Genomic DNA, 18,932 nt, shown 5'->3' with positions numbered 1-18,932 from the left:
ACAAGATAGTTTTGCATTAACTATAGTTAAGAGTATTGTTCTAAGTATTTGTTCTAAGGTAGCACTGCTGGTAGATATCAGCTGCTCCCCATTATTAAGGTTCAAAGAACAGGCTACACGTAACTACTGCCTGCCAGTAACAGTAGCCTTTGCAATTAAGTGCTTTATGATTTTGTTAGGTATTGTTTGGTTTTTTAAATATTCTATATGGCAGAAAAATTATTTACTATGAAAGCATACTGGAACCCAGAACTGTACTTTCACAGGCAAGTCTGCATTTCAGTACAACCAACTTGTTTAAAAGTGACATGAAGTAGAACGACTCGGGCTGTAAACCGAGGCTAGTTAGATAGCTGAGGCACCTGACTGTCTGAAACCCTTATCTGCAAGATCAAAAATTTTGAAGCTAGATTTGCAGAGATGTTAAATCACAAATCAATTCATTCAGAAGTTAAAGTTCCGCAACATTATGCTGACTAATGCAAATGGAAACTTGACCTATACAAAAAATCTGAGAGACTAATGAAAAATTCTGCCATTTGAGAATTCATCAATTAAAGGTGATGAAGTGAGAATGTCTAACAAGAGCTACAGATCTTAATAACACAAAATACTTGAACAATCTCAAGCAACATAAAATATTGGAATAAAAATTTTTATTTTTAAACAAAGATACTTACGCCACCCCGTGTGGAGCATCTGCTTGAACATAGACTTCAAAAGTAACTTTATCCTCTTCTATAAAGCCTTTTTCAGGATCAGTAACTTCCTGTAAAACAGGAACGACACATGAACATGAAAACTGGATCTTGCAACATGACTAATATCCAGTTAGACATCACTTATTTCCAAGTCTGAGCTATCAGTAATAATAAACTGAAGAAAAATCGAAGGACACCAACAAAGCTGTTTTTCAGCTTAATACACTTCAATTCTTTTTTTAATGTCTCAATACAGGGAACTTGTTACTGGCTTTTTAGACTTCGCAGTACTATTTTGTTTCTCTGTGGATAATAAGAGTCTGTAATCAAAGGCTCTGATTCTGGACAATATTCCAGCCAGATGAAAAGTTAAGGGCCTAACCTTTGAAAATGCTTAAAAAGCTGTCTCAATTCAAGACAAGCCTTAGCAGTAGTTTTAGGGCATTAGATATCTGTACACATATACAAAGAACGTGGAAATGCAAGAAAATTTATGCTGCTTCAGAATTACACTGACTATCACATAGTGGAAACAAAAAACAAGCATTCAGATATGCAGAAAATGAGGGATTATTTAAATCACAACATAAGTAAAAGCAATCTACAATAATTAAGTACAGGAATTTGTTAGAAAATGAAAAAAACCATCTTCAGCAATGGCAGCAAAAAAGTAACATCTTGGAGCGAGAAATAGTCCCAAATCTTTCCTGTAAGTGTCTCAGTATTCAGGAGTACAAGTTCAAAACTGTTCCCATCTAGTAAGACATTAAAGATGTCCAATTACTTACACTCCAGGCCATGAAGTTGGAAAAGCCCCAGTCATTTTCCTTATGAAAGAACAAGTGACTAATACGACGACTGAATGATTTTTCATCATCCTTGTAGTTTATTATCTTGAGAACTGCTTGTGCATGACAAGACCATGACCTATAAATACAGAATAAACATTTGAAACGCATTCAAAACCAAGCTTTTTATAGTCATTAAAATAATGTACCAAAAATTCCTAACAAAAGGTACTTTCACATACAGGATTTTTTTTCCTCTTATTAGGTGTTAAGATTTGGTTAATTGTTATTGGGGGCACGAACCCCTGGGACTTTCTGAAGCCATATCATTAATGTGAAGCTGGAATGGAGATTTTCTTAAGGCAACACTGTTGTTAGGAAAGTAATGTGGGGCAATTGCAGGTAACAGTGGTTTAGGAAGCTAACTGCTCTCTAAGGTGAGCTCTTTCTAATCTACTTCAGTGTAGATGAGTAAGCCAATTCAAAGCAGCCTCAGTGTCTCCAGAGTGTGATAACTCAGCCTTTGGCTAAGAGAGGAGGAGGTGGTTCTACCCTTCCTCCAAGACGACAAACTCCCTAACACTAACTTTCTCAGCAGCACTTCTTTACAACCATTACTGTTCAAATTCATCCACTTGTGTAAGACGATCAGGCTGAATATCAGTTCAGACAAGGTCTTGTCACTCATGCAGTAGCAATACTGCTTGCTTAGCTCCACCAGCTGCACTTTGGTTGATACTTTTGAAGATTATAGTATCCTTTTTCTGTAACTACTTGTGTGTGAACCACTTCTCCTGTGTCTGGTTAATACTAGTCACTTTCTTCTTTACCTGCTGCACTGAGCACTCACCTTTTAGATTACAAAAACAACAGAAAAGAGCAGCTTATTATTCAGAGCGAACTATAAGTTGTGTGAGATTTGGGGCAAGAATGGAGTTACTCTGCTGGAAAGGATATCTATGAAGGGTCTGCAGTCTAGCTGGATAAGCTGCAGTAATGCCCCAGAAACTTGTATTTACATTTTTTAATTTCCCTGTTATTTACAAAAGCAAAGATAGCCAATTTTTATTTGGACAAGTACACATTCATATCTCGCTTGATGAGCAATGAACTCCGTTTAAGGAGATGACTACCTCATACACCACTCTGCCTCAGTTGCTAGCAGTTACCTACTCACACGCTTTACAGGGCAGGATTTATAGCTCAGCAGGGTTAGAGAAGCTCCACTTCAATTTGAAACAAACCCCAAACTTTTCCCACACCAAGAAAACTGTTAGTCAAATACTTCTCTCTGGCAATCAAACAGAAATATATCTAAATTCTACCACAGACATGTAGCTACACATGCTACTTTTCACTCCTCCTGAAGAGAGGATTACTCTTATTCTTTGGGATTTAGAAAGGTGGGGGGAAAGGGGGACTCAAACCCTTGCAAGAATTCTTTCCTCTTGCAGAAAGTTAGATAAAATAATTTTCTTACATGTTTGTATTTCTTGCAATACAGATTTACTAGTAACAAATGAGGACTTGTACAATAGTTAGAAGGGTCTTACGTGGAATCAGATTCAGCATTGCATTGAAGGAAGAATCCTACACTTTTTTGGTGTGGTCTGTCCGGGTAGAGTCGTGGCATAACCATGATCTTCCATGGCAAATTCCGTACAAAGCAAGGAGGACTGAGAACTGACTCACTTAATCTGTTGAAGCGTTCGACTGTAAACTGAAATGTTGCTTCTGATCGCCAACTTGTATCTGTAACACACACACAATTATCTGAAAAACCTAATGTTCTTATTATGCAACATGAGCATGTTTTATGTAGTGGGATATTGGAAGCAACCACAGAACACCAAACCCTGAGAGGCACTGAACTCCTTAGCTAGTGAAGATTCAATTTTTTTTAATTTTGAAAAACACTGCAACACCATTCAGGAAAACAGAGCACTGAAAGACGCATTCCTTTTGTGTGCCTTTTTTTTAAATAAACCTTTAGCACTAGAATTTGCCACCACTCAAGTTTTCCTCTAAAGCAACAGGCACAGCAAGACAAAGACATCAAATGCTTTACAACATAAATCACAGCCCACTAACTCTTCTACGCTGTGTAGTATCTTAACAGCCAGTTTAAGTTAGCTGCTTGCATGAACCAGGACGTGCAAAGGATTTTCACAATCTGTTCAACTGCCCCTATTAATACCAAATCACCATTTAGTTGTTTTCGGCTTGCAACAGTATCTTTTCAAAACAGATGAACTCCATTGCTGGTCATTGGGTTTTTTTTAAAAATCTCATACCAGTTTGCTGAAGAATTGCTCAAGAGCAGGGTCCTGTATTTTTTATGTTATATGACAATTTTAGGGATTTTTAGTTCTCTAAAACAAAGTTAAATGAGACTCTGGGTTTGGCGTTTTTTTTAATAGCTTATTTTGACACACACAATTGAACTATTTTTGCCTTCTTCCCACATCCCCATTTCTTCATATACCACAATCTGTTCTGTTGCTGTTGTACACAACTATAACAGGGTGCTGGAGACTGCGACAGCTTCAGGAAGGCACAAGACTGGGCTCTACTGTGACATGCCTCATATTGCATACAGGGAGGAAAAACCTGCAACTTATCCCAGCAATTTTACAGGGCAGGGTTGAAGTAGCGAGTATGTGCAAGACAATCCCCTCTTTTTCTGTAGTTCCAGCTTAACACCTGTGTAACATGGAAAGATTTGCTGCTGGGTGTAAGTACGTTTGAGCAGCATGCAAGGCAGCAGACCGCTATTCTCACACCACCCATGGGCGATGCAGAACTGAAGCTGATACGTCACATACGCGGTGACACCCAAAATCAAAAGCACCGAGGTACAATGACACCAAGCCATATATCAGATCATGAAATTACGTGACAAGGTGCACAGTATACAGATACTGTACATAAAAAGCAGTAGTTCATTCCGAAAGCTTTGCATGGTGCCAGAGACACAAAAACAAACAGGTGAGCCCTGCTTGCTAGCATACTTAAAAAAAACCTCTCTTGATTACAACATGCAACATTGTAAAGATCATACACTTCAATACAGAAAATTAACAAGTTTTGTCCACAACTGCTGGGGAGCTTTCACAGATTTCATTCTTCTCCCTTGCAAAATGGTTTCCTTTTCAAGCAGTTGTCCTACTTCTGATATTAATCTTGGCAACACAGATCTTTGTGTGTGGCCTGACAGCCCTAAGCATTCCCAATTACCTCTTAAAAGCAGAAATCAGCTTCCTCTCTCCTCTATACCTGCAATGACCTTTGCATTACCCTGTGCTACCAGCTTCCTCAGTAACAGAAGAGTTCAAAGGATTATTTTCTCCTCTTTTTCCCTACATGTAAGTGGAGCTAACCAGCAGCCTTTCACCTGCTTAAAAACTGTTCCCTACCCATTTTACCTACTCACTGCTCGTTGAGAGTAGAGAGCTGGTCTTCTACACCCAAGAGTCAGACAGGCTGCAGCCAAAGGAGCTGTACGCTCTCAAATTTGATTTGCAGGCAGAATCAAAAAAATCCTTAACACAGTTAATCTAAAAATCAGACTTGCGTCACATGTATCTCAGACCAGCTCAAGTACGCCTCCCTATTCACAACCAAGATCAGTACTTCTGGGCTTAGCCTAAGCTTCCGAAAAATGAGCCAACCAAGTTTGCTTTCTGCCTCCTTTGATGCAGCTTTCAGAGCACTTCAGCACAAGGATGCAACAGCGCTGCTACGCCGTCAGCTAAAAAAGGCAGCCCACGCAGCATCTGCAGATGCTTCAGAGAAAGTTTGCCTGTATTTCTTGATTTCTTTTCAGGAAAGCCTGTGCACGAGAGCTCACCAGGGAAGGGTACTCTTCTCAGTAAAATATTTGAACAATCACCGGTAACTACTCCACAAAAACACAGCCTCATAACAAGGGTCAATCCTAAAATAGAAGGTTCTTTAAAAATACAAAACAGAATCCCCTGAAATAACAACTTTACTTTCCTTCCATAAAGTCCATCTTTTTAGCAAGTGTAATCTATTAAAATGTGCATTATATTTAAAAACAAAGTGTAAATAGTAAGTTTGATGAGTCTTCTGAGCAAATAAATAAATAAAACCTTTTTTCACTATCAGAAACATGTCCACCAGTTTCCCAGAGAAGACTGCAATTGGCAGCAGGATAATTTAGTAGTGACTGGCAAATAAGACTATAAAACCCCGAGCTACAAATATGACACATGATCCTGAACACAGGGTAAAAAGAACAGACCCAGTTGACAATGCTTGGTGAAATTACATGCAACTGATTATATCCATTATATGGAAATTTCTTTTTTTCCCCCACGGACGAGACGAACATCACATTTAGCACCTTGATACAACGAAGATCCTTCAAATCAGAGATCCAAATACAGAACGTGATCCATTTTAAGACTGAAGTACATATTTTAAGTGTTTATACCTTTAGGAAAAGCAGGTTTCTTTATTCTTTTGGTAAATGTTGCTAACTTTACAGTACATTGAGGTTATTAAAATATTCTGAACCTGAATTATTAATGGAGAAACTGGCAGAATAATCTATTAATATTTTAATAATGATCCAAATACAACATGCAATACTAGCATATGGCTAAGACTGATGCTTCTAAGAGCCTCCTAGCCTCTGCAATTTTTCACAGAAATGAGACTTCAGTAGGTAATTGCAAAGCTGTGAGTTTATGTTTAGCTAGGGACCTTCTGTTTGAACTTTAACTTCTAAGGGAATTTATTCTATGTGCTGTTTCAAATACTGATGCACTTGCAAACAAAATTTGATTAGAACCTTGTTTTCATTATTTTTTATTTTATTTGCAGAAGCTGCTAATCCAGCTCACAAAGCTTGCTTCATTGAGTCATTCTCGGTACAGAGCATAGCACATTCCTTCAGCTGGTTCTTTTTAATTGCTAAGACATCATACATAGCAACAGGTTCTAGTCAAACCACTTGGGAGAACACAGCCTTATCTGAAAGTCCTGTTGGTGGTCCACTGCTGCATCACATGTTCTTCACAACGCCTGTGGTCAAAAGCCTGGCAAAGTGCATGAGAGCTGCACCTTCCCCTTCCCCTGCCCCCGTCTTATCAGTAATTTTATGCTAAGGTGGAAGAATAAAATCACCTCGAAAGTTTTGTGAACTCAGAAATTCACCAGAAATATGGTTTCTATGATCCAGCTGGAAGCATCAACCCTTTATCCTACTCTTCACCTCTTTAGCAGGAACCATTAAACTCATTAAGATTTTCACTGAAGACTTATCTGAATTCTCTTCATGCATTCTTTATCAGCTCAGAGTGATCCCACTTGCTATGAATAACAGCAATGGAAAACAGAGCATGTTTATCAAAGAGGACAATGTCTCCCTCCATTTTTTCCCTATTCTGTGAATCTCCAAGCTGTCCATTATACAAGTACAACATACTGCAAACCAGGATAGGAAGAGAACAAACAGCAAGACAGCAATTGCACTGATGTGTAAATAATGCAACAGCAAGCAATTAATCTGATTTACAAGACTTGGAAAAGAGGCATCATCCACTTAGGTGATGCAAGTCTTCAGGAATGTTTTTCCAATTATAACATTTTGCAATAACACTATTTTCTATCTGTGTCAACACAGAGCTATAAGAGCACCACAGTGTAGTCAGACACTCCTTATTCAAATATGATAATGACAAACTATTAGTGTATTACTCAATAATCACATTTTAACCCTGAATGATGCCCTACAGCAGAGTGAACCAAAGCTCCTGATGATACTGGAAGTCCAAAAAGACATCAACACAGAAGCCTTCACAAGCTTTTTGCCGAATACCTTCAGACGCTTCTCCCTACTGTGACACCTTCATATCCAGTTCTCTGAGATGAGTCAAATATTTGATAAATGACAGAAACTGTTTTACAGACACTTTTTGGTCAAAAAGTCAATGTTGTTCTGAATGAAGAGGTGTACATGTGATCACTTGCCATCCTCAATATGGCTTGGGTTTCATCAGCTGTTTCTCCAGCTTAAATCCCTTTTGATTAATTTGTGCAAGTATATACAGACCAACTTCTGGAAAAATTTTTGTACTATCTACTGGCTGTATTGATAGCGAACACTACCAGGCTTTCTACCTATAAACATCGTTACTGAAAACAGAAGTTCAGCAGAGGTGTCCTTGCCAGCTGCTGTCAGCCCATATGATCTTCTCTTGGCACCCTCTCCAAATACTGACATTTGACAACTTTTGTAACAGGCAACTTGACTTTGATAAAAACAGAATTCCCTATTTCAGTCTTGGCTACTTACTCTGAGCAAGAAATCAAAGCCCCTCAATGAGATCAGGCAATCAGACCAAAAAATTCATAAGCTAAGCAGACCTCATTTCTACTTTATTACAAGAATCTGATCATAGAAAACTTTATCTTTGCCCACAATACAGAAGCAATTCAACCATGAGATGCTTCTGTCCTGAATTTAAACCGTATTTTCTTCATGGAACATTACTACTTTCCATCAGTATTCTATTATATGTTCCTTGAATACATGAAAGTAAGCACTTTTTTGACCTTCAGCCTCAAACTCTGGCTTTTCTCAAACAAAACAAAACCTCTCAACATTTTGCACAAATCTAAATAAATGCTTAAACCTAGTCCTGAATTTACTCTCACACGACAGCATGAAATAAGGAACCAGAGGGGAACAAATCCTACTCATATTTTGTCTCCGTTCTCCCAATTAGATTTTATTTAGTTCTTCAGAATGAGAGCAGTCCCACCCCATATCCTCTCCTAAGAAAAGAAACATCATTCTACATTTTCCTCACTAAACGTAACAGACTTAAGTGACTTACAAACTCATTATCTTTCTTTAAATAAGCCCAGGCACATCTACTTAAAAATTATTTTTTTCTTCTAACAGAAAAAAGCTGCACACCCTTATTTTCATTTAATAGACCAAAAAAAGATTTCAAACACATGTCCCCTTTTATTAACAGGATATCAATACATACTACTTCTTTTGCATTTGCAAGTAAAGGGCATCAGGGTTGGGGGGAAATAAAATGTTCCTCAACAGAATCGTTACCACTGACTTACGTACAAAGACAAAAACTAACCACAGCTGCCACCTGACAACAGGGTAGGACAGATAAAGATTCTAAGTGTCCTGAACAAAATGCATAACTGACAAAATTACTATTCAGCAAAGCACCAGCTGCAGTACATTTAAAGGGACATATCACAAAATATAACAATAGACAGTATTAGTTTCAGCAAATTTTAAATGAATATCTAGAAAGAGTAAGAATAAAACCCCAAGCCCTCAGATGTCTAATCCTGTCGTATAGCTATTCTGAAAGGATGCCTATATAGAAAACAAGCAGTCAACTACAGTGGGTTTCACTTTTTAATGAGCTGCAGTTCAGAGGACAGAGATAAGACATGGACCATTTTGCCCTCAAAACTCAAAAATAAATAAGCCAAAGCAGCGTATGTTTTTATCAAATATTTACTTACCATCTTCCATATCTTCTTCAGTGTTGTTATGTCCATCAGCCATTGCTACATTCCCATTAATGACAGGATTTTGAGTAATTCTTGGAGGATCATCTGTATCTCCAGCTAACACAAGAAAAAAAAAAATCATCAGCTATATTAACATTTCTGTCTCAGCGCTTATGAGACACAAATGGCACAGTTTTGTGCAAAACAGTATCTACATAAATTATAGCACAACAATTGTACTGGTATGTGTCTATCTAAAATTCCTCGAGTGGATGAATACTTATGGATGAAGCAAAAAGTCCACACTAATACAGAATACAAACACAAAAAATATAAATTGATTCTTAAGTTTCCAAATGGCCTTACAGTCAGCATCTCATAATCAAGTCTCATTAAATAAAAACAAACTTTAAAATTACTTTTTCTGGCATTCCACATTTTTACACAGATACAAGATTCTAAAAGCAGACTTTCTAAATTAAGAATTTAAGACTTCTTCAGCGTTAGTGCTTTTAAAAAAAAAAAGCCCATAACATTTAATCAAAGGTAATGGTAAGATTTAAATCTTACTTGGAAAAAACTGGAAAGGAAATCCCTTACCATCCCAGGAACATTTTAGAGGTAAATTTTTCCAGTTTCTAGCTATCATTGCTATTAGGTTTTGCTACAGCGACTGTTTAAAACATATGTAAATGCCACAAGAGATACGAAACAACTCCATGAAATAAAATCCCACTATTTTAAAGCTGCATTGCTCTGATTGAAAGAAAGCAATTTCCTGATGTATCCAACAGCTGAACACCACCGCCTTCCATTGCTTGCACATAAAAAGCTAATGGATCATTTCAGCACGACTACAGGGAAGCAAATATATTTTTGAATAAACTGGGTTTTATAATCAAACTGTAAAACCTATAACCCCTTGCAACCATCTCAAGGACAAGCACTACTTAACAGACTCTTTAAAGCGTCTGGTAAGTTTCTCTTTGATGCACCAGTCCTGCTATTAACTTGCATTAACTACACCCCAAACCCCCAGAAGTCACCGATTTCTGCACTTAAGAACAGTTTTATACCCAAAAGCTACACACCAGTTACCGACTGCGCGGGCGGCGCGGGACGCGGGTAGCCTGTCCGACCGGAAGCAAGCTGTTCCCTAGAGGAACACGGCGAGCTCGTCCCCGGCGCGCCCCGTCAGCACCCTGGACAGAGCCGCCGGGCCGCCCCGCGCCCCCCGCCCGGGGGCCCGGGGGCCGGGTGGGTGGGGAGGCCCGGCCGCCTGCCAGGAGGGCTGAGCAGAACCAACCAGCCCCGCAGGCGCTCTGCTACTGTCTGAACGCAGCTGGCTTCCTCCCACGCACGGTGGGCAAACCCGCGGGACAAGAAGTCCGCCGAGCTATGGCAATCACCGCGTGATGCTCACCGGAGCCTTGTAAAACCCAGGGAACTAAGGCCAAAGCTACGGAAAGCCACGTGAGAAGGAAACAGGAGCAGCCGGCAGTTGCTTCAGAAGCTTCCCTCCCCTCACAGCAGGCTGAAGTGCACACAACGCGCTTTTGCAGCCTCATTCCACTTCACAGCACACAAGAAAAGATACTTTCACAACCGGCCTTCCTATTCTGATTATTTACTCTTCTAATAAATCCACAGAACTAGTAACCTCTGCCCTGAGCATGAACAGAAACGGATCACGTTAGAGACTTACTTCTGGATTAGAGCTACAAAACCTCATAAACTTAACACTCAAACACGGCTTTCAGAAACTTACTTAGATGCAGCAAACCTCACTGAGGCGTGAGTGAAATGTGTATGCTGAAACATATAGTATATGGCACCCACAATAAAGCGCACACATTTCCCATTTCTCATTATTAGTACAAAAGCAAAACCAAGTATGATTTAAAGTTTTTATTTTATTAGAAAAAGGTTTGCAGAGGATTGGCTCCTGAGCGACACTGCTAGAAGCCTCTGCTAGCAGCCATCAGCACCGGCAGTGCTGTAGAACTGCAAGTTAAAATAAACAGAATTTGATTAGAACAAAAAGGGGGGGTGGGGGGCAGGACAGGTTTGAACTGCTGCAACTCAAGAATGGGAAAAGCGACAAAAATAAGAGTAAGATGGAAAGATCACTAAGTTTATTTCCACAGCTTGCCTTTTTTTTTTTTTACCCCCTCTTCTAACAGCACAGTGATAGTCTAACAAAGAAGCTGTCCTCTGGGTCACTTCTACATGGAAGCATACAGCATGCCTACAGCAATGCAACCATTGCTTACTCCAAATAAATACTAGGATTTATATTACCTTTAAAGTTATCATCAAGGCAACTTAGTAACTAGAAATAAACTGAGGCAAACACCTGAGGAATAGTCAGTTCTTCACCAAAAGCTCATCCAAAATATTCTTTTAACAGAGGATGTAAATGTTGATACTGTATTTTATGGGGAAAGAACTGTCCTTAACTAAGAAAATAAAGAGCTTTCTTTAAGACCCTGTTCTACGTCTATGAGTGGTTAGCAGAGAGGAGGCAGAAAATGCAGAAGAGATCATAGCAAAAGTGATCAACTTAAAAGGTGAAACAGAGGCAGCTTCTGAGAGATATTATTAGCAGTAAGATACACTGAATCATGATGTAGGCCACTGCTGCTTTTTCTGACATATATTGGCACATATTTCGTAACACAGCTTTCAGGTATGGAACCCTGACAACACCAGTGAATGTTTTTGGCTTCTGTGAATAAAGGTAATTTTTAACTTCTAATAAAATTCAACTGTTACAGTAAATACTTTGCACAAGTAAGACACAGTCCTTTTTCAACAGATTGGCTAGCAAGCGGTATGACAAAATTTATTTTCAACTATAGCACTGACAACCAGTAATTTATGTTTTCCTCTGTTGCCCTTAAGAGCTCAGAGGAAAGAATTGTCAAATCATACCAAGATTTAATTAAGAAACTTGTTTTCCTTTGCCTCCAGCAGAACAATGCCAAAGACTTATTCAAATACAGGATCAAGAAAAAAAAAACCACCTGCCCACCTGCCCACACTGGCCAGGAGAACATTCCTACCAAACATACTACTTAATGCACTGCTGTCTTTAATGCAGCTTAAACTACAGTGTGTCAACATCACCCCAGTCATGTCATCTGTCAGTTCCTAGACCAGAATACCCAGTTTTAATCCTATCCCTGGAATAAATTAAAGATGCAGCCTATTAATCAACCAAAAGCTAGCATAAACCACATAAATTAGGAAAGTACCACAAAGCATGAAGTGACCTTATGAATACAGAACATTTTTAACTCTTTAAATACAGTACTGCAAAATATTAAATATAGCTTTCAGTATCAGAATTTTAGACACTGTCAGGCTGTTCGGTGATGAGCACTTGAGTTGTTTTCTACCTCCCCAAAATGCAACACACACAACTCTGTAGCTATTCTTTCATTACAAAAAGGAATGCAAGGCAAGATGAAGAACAGGGATGACCATTTCTTCTGAAACATTGAATATTATACAGTTTTCTATCTACCCATGCCACTGCATTACAAACAAACAATACAGCTGGAAGTGTTTAAGGAAGGTCTCTGCTGTTTGGAGGTTAAGTGACTTTCCTAGAAGAGGCATTTCAGATATTAATGAGTGAGCAAAACAAGAGCTTTCACTTATTTACTGAAAGATCATGAACACTGACATGAAATGAAGTCTAACAAATGATGTATGCAACTGGAAAGAAACTGGAGCATGACAATGTAGTTTGGAAAGTTCATAAGAAGTGTCAGTCACCTTATACAGACAAATCAGTGGATCACATGTAAATGACTCCACAGGTGCACACTTCCCTTGGCTTATTAAATAAAGTCTGTCACTAAGGTGTTGAGATGAAAGCCTGAAAGCAAAGGGGGGGGGGGGGTGGGGGTGCAGCAGCGACACAGGACAGGGGACAAAAGAGAAGAAAACCTGAATTCTCTGAAACTACAATCTTTCCATGGGATGCCAGACCTTACAGAAAGTATTTAACAAGGAGATTTTTTTATTTTATGGACTATGACCTCACAACATTATCATACTTGAATGCTCGCACTGTTAAGTAATCAGAATAAAAATAGCATAAATGATTAAAAAAGACTACTCAAAAAAAAAAAGGCTGTTCAGATGGATTCAGATGGTTTAATAAAATGAAACCAATGCCACTGAAAGATACATTGCACTATTTTTCTACTGTCCACAATAATTCAAGTCTACAGGGAAGGAATCTCAGAGTTTGCTATGTTTTTTCCCTATTAATGAGAAAGCAGAAAAGATTTTGTCAAGATCATAGGGCTTTTGGCACAACTGCAGAATTTCATCTCCAAGATTTAGGATATGTTGCTCAGCAGTACACATGTGCTTGCAGTCACACGTCAACAAAAGCTACAGATCAACTCCACTATTGCAGCAGTTAGATTATGGCAGAATACTGCTACTACTTTAACAACGGTGACAGCGAGATACTAACTTCACAGGCTTCAGTCATGACTCATATCACACCAAGTATTCAAATTTTGAAAAAATTATCTATCACATTTGTCATTACCTTTTGGATCTAGCAGCCACAGAGGAGAAACTGAAGCAGTCTCCCTAGCTGGTTATGAAACATCTCTGTTTCCTTTTGAGGTTAAAGAGACCGCAGTGGAGGAGTAACAGTGATACTAAAAACTTGCTTACAATTATCATGTACAACCACCTCACGATGAATATCACTAGTACTGAGGATTTTTACATGTCACTACAGAGGGTCTGCATACACCTCCACGGAGAACTGCCAGAGCTCTCCCAGAAATGACACGGGAGTCGTACTAATGGCAGCATTAGCAGGCTGAAGAAAAGTCAGACAGTCATTCACTGCTGGCAGCAGCTTGAACGCTTTGACATTTCAAACTTCATACCCAGGGTTCTGCCCAGGGAGGGGGGGAGCCCGCGGGGAGAAGCTGAAAACACAAGACTTTCTCCCCTGCTGCTGGACTAAACGGACATTCCAGAATCAAAGCCTTCATAGAAGTTTTTAAAAGGTCTTTTAACACTTCTTTCTGTTTTTCAAATATAGAATTGTATATACAGATATGATAAATTGGGGATGGGGTGTGAATTCCAATGGATGAGTGAAGCTGCAGTAATAACACTGAAAATAGGGACTTAGTGAGCAAAAATATAAGGTGGTAAAAGATAACAATGAAGTCAGGCTGAAAAATGAGCAAAGTCAGTCTTGTAGCAGGCAATTACAGCAGCAGCAAAGGACATCAATTGCATGCTGAACATGCAGTCTGGGTCCAACCTAGCACCTCAGTGTCAGAACTCACTGGACTGCTTGAAAGCGGAAGAACCCATAGTGACCCCCTGGGGCAGCCCCGCTGAGCTGCTGGTCCTCAGCGCTCACTGCATAACTCCCCTTCAGCAGTGGAACATACTATAATGTCTTACAAAGAGTTTTAAAAATAAATATTTTTAAATTTATCTGACAGTATTTCAAATAAACATCTGTAAAAGTTTGCTTCTTCAGTGCATAATGCAGAATGCCAGTTTCACATGGATAATACCACACAAGTTTAAACAAAAAATTACCATTGCTAGAAATTACCATGAAGAAACATTCAGTAATTCCAAGTGCTGCATTAAATATCACCTGTTCACCACCGAGTTGACCTTTGCTATTGTAACTGTTGGGCAGCACATCAAAATATATAACAGAAGAATTCCTAAAACAAGCAGTAAATGCAGTGCTTTCTGAAGCAGTTATCGAACTGTGGTGGTGGTGGTACGAAGAGGACACTAATGAGACTCATTCAGAAAACCTTGAAGCAAGAACATTACTTCTTGAAAGCAAACAGGAAACTTAGAACAATGTGAAGAAGATGAAGAATAAATACCTGCCTTTAATTGGGAAAAAACCAATGTGAACAGGTTACTACTTCACAACTCTCCATAGCAACGACTCCCCAACCATGCCTGTGAGCAGTCTGCAGGTAGTCTATTGAACCAGTGGAACTGTGTTTTTATGTGACTATACTAACAGCTTACAAGAAAACCTGCGAGCTCCAGCAACTTGCTTCTCCAAAGGTCTGGAAGCCATTGCTATGAAAGCCAGATTAATAGGCATTACTCCCAGGAGGCAGGGGGTAAACAAAAAAACCACACCACCCTACAAAAACCCACATGCACCAAAATTAGCCAAACAAGTTCCCAACTCTATGATCTGAATGAAATTAACTTACAATAGTCAACATTGAAAGAACTAGAAGCGTTCAAAGCAAAAATTTCCCCTCACTTGCTCTGGAAGAACTCAGCCTTTCAAAAGCAAGAGAAACTATTTGGCCCCTAATCCCTACCTGCAGTTAGAATACAACACCACTTACTGCACAAAGGGATGCAGAAGAAATGGAATTAAAAGTGTTCTACACAGATTCACTTTTTCAAAACAGTCCTAGGTTGCTGTAATGAAAATCTGAAGAGGTATCAACCAATTTCTGTAGTGGGCCTGCCTTTCAAAAGGCATCCAAAAATAAAGTAATCCACCTAAAACATTTTTAAAGGATGAAACAGTAACAGAAGTGAGATTAAATTGGCTACTAGAATGGGAGGAACGGAAAGGGAAGTACAGAAATCCCTTAGATACTTTGGACTGATGAATGTATAGATAACTGTCACAGATGTTTCCATTACTTGTAAAAATCACGTAATTTGCATTTACAGCCAGAAGTTAATTCTCACATTAGCAAAATGGTGGGTAATTTGCTTTTGTTTCATTTATTATTTTTCTTCCTTCATGGTTCATTACTTCTTCATTACTTGATCCAGTGTCAAAAGGTATACCTAGCGATGTAAACCTCTACACAAGAAAGCTCTGAAGGACAATGACTAAATCTTAAGGGGGAAAGGCTTCTAGAGAAGTGTCAGGAAGCAAGTTTACAGATTATAGGAGAAAGGTTTTATGAGCATAGGAACCGAGATGACTTGTAGGTAGGGAGACAATATTAAAGGTCTTCAGTGCTTTCAAAATTTAGCGAATTTTGAAAGAAAGGAAGAATGAAAGTAGAAAGGGCATTTATTAACTGAAGAGCAAGTAGCCAACGTTAGAACTTAAAAAAAATACAGGAACAGCATTATATGGAAGTCTCTGACCCTCTAGTTGTAATCTGAAACAAATTATTGCATTATTGACCGTGAATTGCAAATCCCCCACAGAAGGAGACAATGCTACACAAGATAGTAAACGAAGAAGAAAACATTACCAGGATGGGACAATTTCCTGGAAGCAGACTCATCATATCTGCCATGCCTACAAAACATTTAGCAATGACTAGACAGACAGTAACCCTGCAGCCACCACTTATTACACCAATCAATCATTATATTGCCCTCATTTCCTATCATGTCTGTCTGTCCAAAGAGAACATTTGGACAAAACATAGGATGGAAAGACTGGTTTTAAATTGCACCAATGTACCTAATGAATAATTAAAAAATTATAATCTGATTAGATTAACATGACTATTCTCTTCTTGGGTAAAAGATGTTATTAGTGTAAGAAGCTACTGAACTCTAAACAACATGCATGGAAGATATCAGTCTGTGAGGCAAATAGTATCTGAAACTTCATCCTACTGAGAAAGTTATCTTTACTTGAAAGTAAAAGGGAGGTACAATGTAACTTTGTGGCTAGAAAAATAGCTGAGAACAAATAGCGTAGACAGAACCTGCTCTATATACTAGGCAATTTGCTGCAGCAACTCATTTATCTGCTTATCTTTGGAGACAGGCAGTCTGATGGCACTTTATAAAACAAAAATTTATGAGTTAAAAATGTGATTAACTTCCTAAAGACATGTATAAAGCCTTTAGGGTATTATCAATGCAATTACTCAGTGGACCAAAAACTGCCGTTTAAGAATTCACATCAAAAAATTTACAAAAGAAAACCCAAAACACACAACTCAAACAGTGACTAGATTACTGCCTGCTTTCAGCAGTTTAACTTATTGCTTTATGAATAATTCAGTGTTGAATCAATGACTGCATGAACCAGAGTTCAGTTTGGACACTAACACCACACCTATAATTATCATAATTATCCAACATATTTTAAACTTTCTACTCTTGAAGCAGTTTGTATAGACGACCTTCTCATTTTAAGAAAATTTTCATATACTTTTTAAGCTCCAGGTGTTTAATAACTTGGGGTACACAGCAGCACCAGCATTGGTTTTTCTTCAGTGCAGTGATGTTATTTATCAGAAAGATACCCACCTGCCTGTCTCACCAGTCTGGCTTTACCCATTCTACAGTGTCACAAGCCCTTGGCAGTCATCAGAGCAAGAGAAGGTCTGCTGAAAAATCTTTCATAGTTCCTTGTCTTAGTCTGATGAGCTTTGTTATCTTAGGTTACACTCTAGAAAACGATCAGATCAGGAAGAAAGGAAGGATGCCTGTTTCTGGCTCCCATGTAATACTAAAAAAACCGGTAACTAGAACAGTTGACACAACATATTTTCTTCCACAATAAGGAAAGGCTGAAACATCAGAAGTGTCATGACCTATTATGGCAATGGCTACTGGACTTGCACTACCTTCCCTTTGCTGTATCTAGAGCAGCAAGGCTATAGAAGCAACTACCCTAACTCGTTGCGTCTTGTCTCTGCACATTCCAGAGATGGTAGTGTGATTACATCTTTGCTGAAGACAAGGCACTGGGTCCCAACCTACTGAACACACCCTAAACAATGTGTTTTTCCAGTATCACACCCCTCTTTATGTTTTACTGCTTTACTGAGAAATGGACTTACCTCTTGCAACAACAAATGCTAAGATCTTCGGCAATCATCACTAGAAAGGCAGAAACACTACTCAAAGAAAAATGAACTTCTGACACAGGGAAGAAAAGGATATACTCTCAACTGGAGCCAGGGCAGTCCAAGCATCACAGAGCATTTATGTTTATACATGACACTATACTCAGCATGCTATAGCGCTGTGATCACAATTTTTGTATTTTAAAGATGACAATTAAAGAGCAATTAAAATGAGTATATTTGGATAATAACATGAGCACATTATGGGATTGGTGATTACACTCCCATCAGCACCTCCCTCTCTTCTTGTGAAAGTATAAAAGTATACACCTTCTCTAATGGGGCCAGCAGAGTTTTTAGCAGTCAGTCAACTACATACATTTTCCAGAACTCACTTCTGTATCATTCTGGATGCACACAGTCCACTGTTACAGGAGGTTTGGGTACATCTATTATAGTAAATACTATGACTGAATACTTGCTATCTACTTAAGCAGCAAAAAGGTTTTTTGTGTGTTTAAAAGGAATATAAAATATTGCCTTACTCTTTCTGAAAAAAGGGTTAGTACAATTACATATACCACTTGACCAAACTAGCTCTGAAGGTAGACTGATTCTGTGTAGTTATTTTGTTACGAAGTCAAAATATTATACACTTATTTCAAATTCTGAAATTCTGAGAATGGATTCATACTTACAGCAAATGCTAACTGCACTGCTCACTCCTGAACTCAGTCTTGAAGTATGCTGAGCTTTGCTCACACTAGCAGTGGCATGGAGAAGTAGCATAATATATTAAATCATCATCTTTTCCTAATACTGACAAGATTTTTTTGAACTGTTGAAACACTGTTGATCTCCACGTGAGAGTTTAAATGCAAAAATAATTTCCTAGCGAAGAACAAGGGATGATAAAACAGATTTTGCACTGCAATTAATTTTACAGACACCAGGAGGAAAAAAAATGAACTTTTAGAGTCATAATTTACCTTTAAACAAGTCAGATCACTCTGAGCTAGAGAAACTGTCCAATGTGCACATCAGAGACCTCCTACCTAGGATCTAACACCTTCAGCATTTCTTCCTATTATCTTCAGCAA

At 38.6% G+C, this 18,932-nt stretch overlaps 1 protein-coding gene across 1 annotated transcript in view; it reads right to left on the bottom strand.

The window, feature by feature from the left end:
* USP7 (ubiquitin specific peptidase 7) overlaps positions 1–18,932 on the bottom strand; it is a 73,146-nt gene that overhangs the window by 32,092 nt on the left and 22,122 nt on the right. The window contains exons 2-5 of the mRNA XM_064461945.1: positions 9,023–9,127; positions 3,043–3,241; positions 1,490–1,628; positions 681–769 (exon numbers count right to left, since the gene is read on the bottom strand). Coding sequence (XP_064318015.1) covers positions 681–769; positions 1,490–1,628; positions 3,043–3,241; positions 9,023–9,127 — 532 coding nt within the window. The remainder of the gene's footprint in view (positions 1–680; positions 770–1,489; positions 1,629–3,042; positions 3,242–9,022; positions 9,128–18,932) is intronic.

The sequence above is a fragment of the Phalacrocorax carbo genome, chromosome 10 (assembly GCF_963921805.1).
Source record: "Phalacrocorax carbo chromosome 10, bPhaCar2.1, whole genome shotgun sequence".
NCBI classification, from domain to species: domain Eukaryota; kingdom Metazoa; phylum Chordata; class Aves; order Suliformes; family Phalacrocoracidae; genus Phalacrocorax; species Phalacrocorax carbo.
Note: the sequence above shows the minus strand (reverse complement) of the source record. Positions and strands in the feature narration are given on the sequence as shown.